The sequence below is a fragment of the Brienomyrus brachyistius genome, chromosome 8 (genome assembly GCF_023856365.1).
Source record: "Brienomyrus brachyistius isolate T26 chromosome 8, BBRACH_0.4, whole genome shotgun sequence".
NCBI classification, from domain to species: Eukaryota; Metazoa; Chordata; class Actinopteri; order Osteoglossiformes; family Mormyridae; genus Brienomyrus; species Brienomyrus brachyistius.
This window is the reverse complement of record NC_064540.1, coordinates 6477993-6489057: the sequence shown is the minus strand read 5'-3', so window position 1 is coordinate 6489057 and position 11065 is coordinate 6477993. Positions and strand designations below refer to the sequence as shown.

At 39.1% G+C, this 11065-nt stretch overlaps 1 protein-coding gene across 1 annotated transcript; it reads left to right on the top strand.

Moving 5' to 3' along the window:
• Window positions 1-671: 671 nt before the first annotated feature.
• On the top strand, window positions 672-10855 carry slc6a1b (solute carrier family 6 member 1b). Its single transcript, XM_049022109.1, has 15 exons — window positions 672-1338; window positions 2292-2673; window positions 2986-3117; window positions 3374-3474; window positions 3631-3740; window positions 3868-4000; window positions 4551-4685; window positions 4769-4872; window positions 5171-5295; window positions 5401-5513; window positions 6045-6176; window positions 7010-7112; window positions 8086-8186; window positions 8327-8494; window positions 8866-10855. Exons 2-15 carry the CDS (start codon window positions 2439-2441, stop codon window positions 8971-8973), a joined length of 1800 nt encoding a protein of 599 aa, XP_048878066.1. The 5' UTR covers window positions 672-1338; window positions 2292-2438; the 3' UTR covers window positions 8974-10855.
• Window positions 10856-11065: the final 210 nt, after the last annotated feature.

Sequence of the window (11065 nt, the reverse complement as noted above, 5' to 3'; positions counted from 1 at the left end):
GAGCTCTTTAGCATTCTCCGGATCTCACTGTTTTCAGGATGACATCCGAACCTGCTGTATGGACCCTCCTTGTCTAATCCCCCGGTGAGAAGCTATTAATTTATCTCAATATGGAATTTCAATTCTAAAGTGTGTTCGTTTAACTTCATTCACAAGGACGTTTTATTTCTGCAGACAGCAAGCTAAGAAGATTATGGCTGCAGTTTTCAATTTATCTCACATCCTCAGACTTCACTTATTGACAGGCTTGCTTATCACGTTTCACCAGAAACAAGAGCACGATTGGCATCGCCCCTGCATCTGCCAGTTTGCAATTGTTGATTTTTGTGCACCAAATTAGGCAAATGTTTTCTCCAGAAAACCCTATTCTCTGCGGTCCGTTGTTTCTTGATGCATTTTCAATAAAGGGTGAACTGTGGTGTGTGTGTGTGTGCGTGTGTGTGTGTGTGTGTGTGTGTGTGTGTGTCCATGCCTTTTTATTTTTTGGAGGGGGAGGGGGTTGGGACACACACAACAGAACACAATACTTCTTGAACTAAAGGACATTATGCATATTTATGCTTACATAGTTTTTATTTCCTAAATATAATTAGACATATTTAATTTTATTTATGTTAAAGTTTGTTGTTTTTACTAATGGGGAGTAATTGATTATAATACGCTTGGCTCAATCAAGATACAGTGTAAAGGGTTAATCCCTGGTTTTGATAGAAGTTTGGTCCATATTGTGTTCTGTTATAATATAGAGGATGTGGACAGAGAGGCTGACAGGGTCAGCAGGAAAACTTTATGATATTTGGCCCAAGCAGCTTTCTGAAGTATTAATTCATACTGCATAAAATATCCCCCGACTGTAAGTGGTCTCAATCAATCACCCGGAAAAGAAAAAAAAAAATCACACACACAAACAAATAGGTGAAAAAACCAAGCCATATAAAAACCCCAAGACAGCAAGATGCTCCAGTCTCAAACCCACAAGGATCTCAGTGGTGGAAATGTTGTACACGGGGAGGGTCGACTTTCAGATGACATTGACGCTATGTAGATGAGAGTGGGGATTTGTGCTGCATGTAGCGTCTCTGCTTGTTGATGTTAGGCGGCTGCACAAGGCGAAGCGGCTCCTTCCTGCCGTCTTTCCTCCCCTTTCTTTCAGCACCACATACTTTGGACAGCAACGCCGAAGGAGGCATTTGCTCACCATTTCCCTCAGGATAGCGGATTTTTTTGCTGGAAAGAACTTTCTTTTATTAGCTCTGGAGAAACTAAATGCGTGTAACTTCAATAGGGATCTACGAATGCTTCTGTCGCCAAAAATTTTGACAGACGCCAATTAATACTGTGAGTAGCCTGCATTGTTTTCTTTAGAAGAAAGGATCGCACTTTCACGGCAACTGATAATGGTTTTATCAGAAACCTCTCCACTGACTACCTATACTACTATGACTACTTTGAGATTTATTATTTAACCATCGACTGATCAAGCCCAAGTAGTAATAATTGTCTGTTTTAACTGGCAATGCAACGTGTACGGAATAAACGTGAACCGAAAATGAGATTACACTTTATGTTAAGCGAATATTTATCAAATCCAGGCGAGAAAGAGTGGGTGTGCGATTAGTTTATTGCAGAACAAATGAGTTCGTTAAATGTGGCTAAATGCATTTGTGTGCAGAGGAGAATACAGGACTAAAGGCTTTGTGCGCCAGTTTTGTTTTCGAGACTTTGGCTGTTTTAGAAAGAATGCATCTAGACCCTTTTCATGCATCGGCAACATTTCTGAAAAAGATCTCACGTTCAAAAACTTAACGATTAAATTGGAATAACGTGTTTATTTAAAAAGCTTTAAATGATTTGTGATCATGTTAATGTGAATTAGATTAAAACACAGACAACAACGCTTTCCGTAAGTAATTATAATAAATTGTTTGCTGAATAATAAACCTGTTTTAGTTGCGCTTCGTCTCAAAATCGAAGGTCTATAATCACGTTTAATTCTTAACCTACATCGCACAATAACTATTAATTGTCGAATTGCCCGTTTAAGTTTGCTGCTTGGCAATACATATATAACACTAACACGTACCTGGATACGTTGATGCGAATTTTGGTGAAATGAGTTTTGACACAGCAATTAATTATATCGTTAATCAATCATCACTAACATTTTATCATAATTTCAATATCTTTTTCTTACGTATTTGTATAATCGTTGGTGCTGTTTGCCAACATCTGTGCGCTTGGAGCGTATTTGCCATGTAGGGAATGACAGATGCGCTTGTTTCTGCTCTCAGGTTTGCTATCGTCAGTGTCCGCCTGACAAGCCCGTCTTCCATTTCACCCCCCCGGCGATTGGTCCCAGAACCGCGAAGCTGCTGTCTACGTGGACCGGTGCTGAACTCTCCCGTCCGCCCGTCAGGACAAGCGCAAAAGCCAGAGACATGGCGACAAATGGCACTAAAGCTTCGGATGGACATGTCCTCACAGAAGTGAACGAAGCGCCCACTACAAACGACAAACCCAAAACCTTAGTGGTTAAAGTTCAGAAGAAGAAGGATATACCAGACAGAGAAACGTGGGGAGGAAAATTTGACTTTCTGCTGTCCTGTGTTGGCTACGCTATTGGACTGGGCAATGTCTGGAGATTCCCTTATCTGTGTGGGAAAAACGGTGGAGGTAAACGTCATTCATTGGCATTTTGCACTTCTTAGAAGAAAAAGGACTTTGAAAACTTCTAATGCGAACATTTAGCCCTATATGATGGCCGAAAATTATTTTTTTTACCCCCCCCCCCCCCCCCATTAATTCTGCTTTTCAGTTCGCAAAAAAAACGCACACTTGCGCTTCGATGCCTTTGCACTTCGGTCATGCTTCTCAATTTTTTTTTCAATTGGATTATTAGGGTACATGTTGTGTGTATGAGAATGATGCATTCCCCCCCCCCCCCCATATTTATCTCCATATTTCCGCTTTTTACTTCCTGTCTAGGGGCCTTCTTGATTCCCTATTTTTTGACCCTGATATTTGCCGGAGTTCCCCTGTTTCTTCTTGAATGCTCCCTTGGTCAGTATACATCCATTGGCGGCCTTGGAGTCTGGAAACTCGCCCCCATGTTCAAAGGTATTGACCCTGCGATTTCGACGGAAAGGCACGTTTCAGTGGATTATTTTGCAATCAAATGTATTAGCGTTCACATTTATACAAAAAACATATGTATTTTTTATTGGAATATGTTTTATATGATTTAGCAAAGCGCGATCCTCAGGAGGAGTTGATTATTGGGAGACACTTCGCATGTCGGCGCAGTTATTTCGCCAAATATCTGTTGCGTCAATTTGCATTTTTCTAATGCTTTTTTTTATTTGCATACCTGTAGGTGTTGGCCTGGCTGCTGCCGTGCTTTCATTCTGGCTAAATATTTACTACATTGTAATTATTGCCTGGGCAATTTACTACCTGTATAACTCTTTCACCACAGTAAGTATCTCTAAAATAATGGCCCGACAAAAAAAAAAAAAAAATCACACCATTGCTTTCCAAACGAAAGAGGGGAAATTTCATTGTAAAATACGGCATTTTCCAAAGCATGAAAATGAAAGAAGGAAAAAAATCCATTATGCTATCATTTTGTAGGATCTGCCATGGAAATCATGTAACAATCCTTGGAATACTGACAGATGTTACTCAAACTACAGCATTGTAAACACCACCAATCTTACCAGTGCCGTTGTGGAATTTTGGGAGTAAGCTATTCTTTTTTTCTCATTGACATCTGCATTAATATGGCATTATACATTATGCATGTCTATATTATAAAGCCTAATCTATATCCTTGGGTGAGGGTGTAATCTGTTATTACATTTAAACCAGACGCAACGTTCACCAGCTGACTGAGGGGCTGGAGAAGCCTGGACAGATTCGACTGCCCCTCGCAATAACGTTGGCAATTGCGTGGGTTCTGGTTTACTTCTGTATCTGGAAGGGTGTTAGCTGGACTGGAAAGGTGAGTGTTTCTCTTTTTAAGCACCAGTCACCCATTTCCCTTTGCAATTTATCCTTCAAAGAAGTACATGTGAATAATAACGACTGATAATGATGAAAAATGTTTTAGATATGCTCCGTCCTTACAAAATGTAAAATACATGTCTGCAGTGGTTGGCAAAAAAAAAATGGTACATCTTCAAGTTTAAAATGTGTTCGTGAGCTATATTTGGCTTAAATAAATATATTTTAAGTGCTAGATTTTCACAGCCTCTAAATCGTCTCCTACACACTATTTCCATTGTCAGACCTCGCATGAATAACTGACCCAGTACAGAGGCCGCATTATAAATCAGTCAATTAATTGATTGCTCGCTCATCTGTATTTATAGAAGTCAGGTCATCATTTCAATTTTTTTCTGATTTTTATACTTATATATATTTTCTGATTTATATATAGATATACATATATTTTTCTTCTTCTAAATGCACCTACAGTCGACAGTATTCACGTGATATCAAGCAGTGTTTTATTGCTGGTGGACTCATGGTGCAGCCTCGCTGTTTCCTAGGTGGTGTACTTCTCAGCCACCTACCCCTATTTCATGTTATTCATCTTGTTCATCCGTGGCATCACCCTCCCCGGAGCTAAAGATGGCATCTTATTCTACATCACGCCCGAATTCAGCAAACTAAAAGAGTCCGAGGTACCGCTCGATCCGGCACCCAGCCCCGACCCGACACCCCATGTGCTCTTTCTCACGGTAAATGACCGCCTTCCCTTCACCAGGTGTGGCTGGACGCAGCGACACAGATCTTCTTCTCATATGGTTTGGGCCTCGGGTCGCTCATTGCACTCGGGAGCTACAATACTTTCAACAACAATGTATACAGGTACAGTCGCCTCAGTCTCACACGTTAGACACTGTCTGCGATATCCACCCCTCTGCATTTCACATTAGCTACCTTTAGTCCCACGTTTGGGGTTTTAAGGAGTTTCTTACTGCACTCCCGCTGTAGATGGATCCCATGGTCTTTTGTATTGGACACAATCTAAAAAAAATCAGGAAACAAGATAAAATATAAAGGCTTCCCTCCAAACCTTCATGACATGCAGTGCGGACTTTTTATTGCGGGGATTATTAAAAAAACGAGAGAAACTTTGAGGTGACCCTCGCAATATATCGCACAGGGACTCCATCATCGTCTGCTGCATCAACTCGTTCACCAGTATGTTCGCTGGCTTCGTCATCTTCTCCATCGTCGGCTTCATGGCAAACGTCACCAAGAGGCCCATAGCCGATGTGGCTGCGTCAGGTATCTGCCTATTTCTCAGGATTGCGGCGAAATCTATGAATAAACACAACATGTTACGATATGTTCTTTGACGCGTCATTAAAACCTGCTTTTGTGTGTTTTAAGGTCCAGGCCTGGCTTTCTTGGCCTACCCCGAAGCCGTGACACAGCTGCCAATTTCACCACTCTGGGCAATTCTGTTTTTCTCCATGTTGCTAATGCTTGGAATTGACAGTCAGGTAAAAACAATCGCTAATTTTATTTTGGGGAAAAAACTATTATGTTTTAGTCCACATTTGATTTATTGGCATCTCCAGCATAGAATATTTAGGTATAAAGGGCGTATAATTAATAGAGCACTGGGGGGTTAGTATTGGACCAATAAATGAGAGTGAGTAAGGAAATTCAAGTCACCCAGGAGGTGAATAAACGTATGAGATTAAACAAGCGTGAAATGATTAAATATTTCTGACGACAACTGTTGTAACCATAGAAATGTATTATAGTAAGACACAGAAAATGATTCTGGCGTATATCAACACACAGCTTAACATGAATACAGAATTTTGAACTACAAAATTCAGAAAAATCTATGATGAACCTTGGAGATTTTGGTATTACGGTGACAAATGCATATCATTTTTGGTAGAGCTAAGAAGGGCTCTGTAGATAAATTAAATTCTTTTATGTAGCGGTTGATGTACTGTAAATAATTGCTTTGAAAATGAGATTTCTCTTGCTGGACTGTGGTTTTCTCTGCCATAACGCAGTTCTGCACGGTAGAGGGCTTCATCACCGCTTTAGTAGATGAGTTCCCGAGGCTGCTGCGAGGAAGAAGAGAGCTCTTCATCGCTGTGGTCTGCCTGGTGTCGTATTTGATCGGCCTTTCCAACATCACCCAGGTGAACGCCGGCGGCCATTTTGCGCCGCGTTGTGCCGTTCCTATCCCGCGCGCGTTGTGCCATTCCTATCCCGCGCGCGCATGACGGCATTCCGGCGCATCACGGCGCCTCCATTATTGTGCAAAATTGAAAATCGGATTCTCTGCTGATAGCCCCGTAAGGCGCATCGCGGCGCATGCTTTCTGCATGGCTGAGCCCGTCTTTGAAGACCATTATCTCTGCTGGTGAGCCATTTACAGGCGTAACTCAGTGCACCCCAGCGATTAACTGTGTGACTATAACGTCAACATAAACCACAAAGAAAATGGCAGTATGGCTAAGGTAGCATGCGTATCATTATGCTTATTATTCGGGATTTGTGGTGGCGTTTATCCCTTTCGTGATTTCTCATTGTAACAAACAAAGTAATGAGCAGAACTGAAACAGATTAGATAAGATAAGATGCGATAAGATAAGATACGATAAGATAAGATACGCTGAGATAAGCTAAGATAAGATAAGCTAAGATACGGTAAGATACGATAAGATAAGATAAGATAAGATAAGATAAGATAAGATAAGATAAGATACGATGAGATAAGATAAGATACGATGAGACGAGATAAGATAAGCTAAGCTAAGATAAGATAAAATACGATAGGATAAGATAAGATAAGATAAGATGAGATAAGATAAGATAACGGTTACGCGATATGATTTGTTGAATCTAAGAGAAATTCTAACGTACGCTAATCACTGAAGAACTTGCTCCAGTTGTGTTCCAGCTGTGTAAGGTTTATATATATTTAAGGTTTGAATTTTAAACCAGCTTCTCTGTTTCATGTTGTGACCAGGGTGGTCTGTACGTCTTCAAACTCTTCGATTACTACTCCGCCAGTGGAATGTGTCTCCTGTTCCTGGTCTTCTTCGAGTGCATCTCCATATCCTGGTTTTACGGTATGCTGCTCAATGCATCTGGGCTTCAAATTCTTGATGAAGTAAAAAAGAAAACAGAGATGTTAACAATCCTAAGCATGTATTTGAAGTCAAAGCTGCAATAATACACTCAAGTGATGACTCATTTGTTCTATAAGCCCAAGATGTAAACTGTAATATGACCTGTAATTCCAGATAATAAAATCAGCTGCATAGATTGTATGTAAATCACAGTTTCATAACGCCAAAGGAAGAGCACTAACCCAGTTGGATAAAAAGAAAATAGGAGGCATTAATCATCTTTCAAACAGTTAAACCCATATAAGACTTTTACTGTAACGATCTGGAGCATGTTTATGTCAGCTGGTTTCAAGCAGGAAATGATGTCGTAGCAGGCCGCTAAGCCATTATACCCTATGAAGAGAACAGCAGGAGCTATGTAATAACATACTGTTTTACTGCTGATACGGTCTCATACTGTCTATCATAAATAAAGCGATTAGAGCTGTGAAGAAAGAATCCTTGCAAGTATGCTGCCACTTAAGCATGAATACGGTACATTACTTGAACTAATTCAGAAGAAACAAAGCTACTTGTGACTTTTATGACCTTACACTTATCAGGAAAATTCTAAGACAAAGTATAGTGAGTATTGTGGTTTTTAATCAGATGAGATAGCTTAATGATGCACGTAAATGCTCTCTCCTGATTTTTCAATATGTTTGGTATCTCCAAACAATGTTAATCACATTATTACTTCGACAAACTACAACACATTAAAACAAAAATATAAGAAATATGTTTCCAGGAGTTCTGCTTTATTTTTCTTAGCAGCAGTGGCATGAACTATGGCATGTGTTTGAACGGTGCCTTAAGTGTTGCGCAAAATGTGATACCCCCACATGAAGTACATGTTACGCTTGGTTGGCTGCCAGTGCACTGCGATTTGTATTACAGACAGTCATGTGACTCGTACGCTTCCTGTTCCTGTCAGGTGTCAATAAATTCTATGATAACATCAAAGAGATGATTGGATACAAGCCGTGCCTGTGGTGGAAGCTCTGCTGGGTGGTCTTCACCCCTCTCATTGTCGCTGTGGGTATACGTGTGTTCCAAACACTGCTGCCATTTGCAGTTATAGAATGATGTACAATGTGCATGTACCTATTTGTTTGTGACATCACATCCTGTTTGTATTGTGTCCCCTCCATTCTGATTTTTTGCCTCTCTTCTAGGGTGTGTTCTTATTCAGCGCCGTTCAGATGGTTCCCCTCACCATGAACAACTACGTGTTCCCAGCCTGGGGACAGGGTGTGGGTTGGTGCATGGCCTTGTCCTCCATGATCCTCATACCTGGATATATGGGCTACATGTTCCTAACACTGAAGGGATCCTACAAAGAGGTAGCGTCTGATTCCTTATTTGGCTTTGGCTGTATGGCATGGAAGATGAGAAGCCTAGTATTCACCAAACTGAATTCAACATTTTATCATTGATTGATTATCAATGTCGATTATCAATGGTGGCTGTAATGCCTTAGAATGGCGAGCATGCAAACATCAAAGGTGGAAAAGGCCATTCTAATATAGATTAAACAGTAACCATGTTATATAACTAAGAATACTAAGAATCTGAGGAGACGCAGTAGGTGATGTCACTGCACATGCTACCATATGCTTTAGGTATTAATGTTGCCAGTTGTCTGAAATACGTTAAGGAATGTAAATGGAGCGGTAAGCAGCTGAGCTAAGCTACTGTGTCTGTGTGCTTACAGCGTCTCCGGATAATGATCCAGCCCACGGCGCTCGTGAAATCCCAGGAGAACGGCCCAGAACAGCAGCCAGAGAACCCCAATCCGACCAGCGAGGAGGCTTACATCTAACCCCTGGTTCAAAAGGCCAACTTTCATGCAGAACATGTAATCATGGTTGAACATGATCAAGGACTTCCATGTCTAATATATAATCACCTACCTCCAGGGGCAAAATGTGACCAACCTGATTACAATTTTATGAAGTTTATTTTTCATATGTTTAAAAAAAAAAAAACAGGCAAATACCCAGCAAAGTCCTAGTGATAGTTTGTATCTCATATGCAAAAGACAAGTCTTTCTAAAATGAAATAACAACCTCAAGGTTTTAATTTGATTTAAATCTGGAGTCCTAATGTGTGTCAACACTTCCACGCTAACTAAATATTTAAATGTAATTAAGCTATTAAAAATAATATAGTGAAAAAAACTTTTAGAATAGATTGTTTGATTGTATTCTAAAGAAATACAGAACGATTATATTAATACAATATTAAATGCAATGTAAAAATTGCATAGAGGAACTGAAGAATATTAAGCAATGATAATTACGGGAATGTGCAACAGGTGAGGCCAAATTATTATTCCAAGACAATAAGTATTTTTATTATTACTATTTTTTTTTAAGTCCTCGAGCATCTATTATTAAGATGAAGGCCAGTGTGAATTTGCGATTATGGGAACAGTTGGGGTGGTGAAGCACCCATCACAAAATCAGATTAATATCAACACAGACTGTTACAATTTAATCTTTATTTTGTAAAGAAAAAAGTAACTTTGTATGTGACTTAAAGTTTTTTTAGAATTATTTTTAAGATGTTTTCTACGTAAAAGTTCATGTGAAGGACCAAAATCATACTGATGCGAACATATCTAGCTACGCTGAATCGGACGCTACTCCACGTTACTGTGACACACAGGGTCGAAAGTCACCACCCGGCCAGTGACGGTCCACCCGTTTTGTTCAGTTAATCTTTTCATTACCCGCTATTGTGCCATTCCTCAGGAACAGAGGGAAACGTGACCAAAAGCTCTAAAATGAAACGAGAAAAAGAGAAATTACATTGCGCTTGCCTTCAGCTAATAATTTATCGTTTATTTGAAACAATGTTCTGTTTGTGTGAGTGGGCAGGTTTTGAGTAGCGTGGCTTAAGCTCCTTAGATAGACCAGCAAGCAGCAAATGGCAGATTTTACAGGAATTATATTTTGTTTTTAATTTTATAGAATAGTTTGGCAATAAACATTAATACATGCACACACATACGCACATATACATACAATTGCAAATATATAGACACACATGGACACGTTTGCTCGCACGCATTAATGTATAGAGGGCAACAATTGATTTATTTTCCCAGTTTATTTAATTCACCAGTTAAAAGCACAAAGCTTTAATTCCACAAATTCTTGCCATTGTATTCAAATAAGGACAATGCTAGTTTGCTTCAATGGCAGCTACAAGTGACAGGGATCTGGATAAATTAGTAATTTTATTCTCTACAAAGATATATAACTAAAATGTGCAATGAATAAACGTTCTGTGAATTTTGTAAAAAATAAAAAAAATACTATACAATGTTTTCTCTCTTAAACAATGTTATAAAACTGTACTGTGTGAAACATGTAACTGTGAACGTCAGTATGACTCTGAAGTTTTCGTCTTCATGTTGATAAATCTTATTATTTGCTGTTTTCTGCAATAATATGATCTCAGAAACTTAAGCACATATCTTTCTGAAATGTAAAAAAAGAGAAACTAATAACTATAGTAATAATGACAATAGAGACTATGTCTAGGTAAAGAATATTGTTTTGTATATTTCTAACTGTTTCATTGACCTAATGTACAATACTCTATGTAAAGATATAATACATGTCTTTAGATGGTGTCATAAGAAAAGCATGAATGATATATATGTTATCTGAAAACAAATAAAGAGATATAGATTATGCTGTTTTCTGCCTCATGAAACTCATAGACCTTTGAGTGCCTTGGATTTGTTTTAGGTGATTTGGACACATTTAGAATTATGAAATGGGGAACCATATTTTTTTGTGCAGAGTGGACTCTTTTTTTCCTCGTATAATCGTTAATTGGAAAACAACCTAACACGGTTTCTTTAGCTTATAGCAAAGACTGATTAAATGAATTGAAATTAC

Excerpts from the sequence above, each read along its gene's own strand:
- slc6a1b (XM_049022109.1), top strand. The coding sequence starts at position 2,439 with ATGGCGACAAATGGCACTAAAGCTTCGGATGGACATGTCCTCACAGAA. Across the intron at positions 3,475-3,630 it reads TGTATAACTCTTTCACCACA|GATCTGCCATGGAAATCATG; the intron begins GTAAGTATCTCT and ends ATCATTTTGTAG. Across the intron at positions 5,514-6,044 it reads TGCTTGGAATTGACAGTCAG|TTCTGCACGGTAGAGGGCTT; the intron begins GTAAAAACAATC and ends GCCATAACGCAG.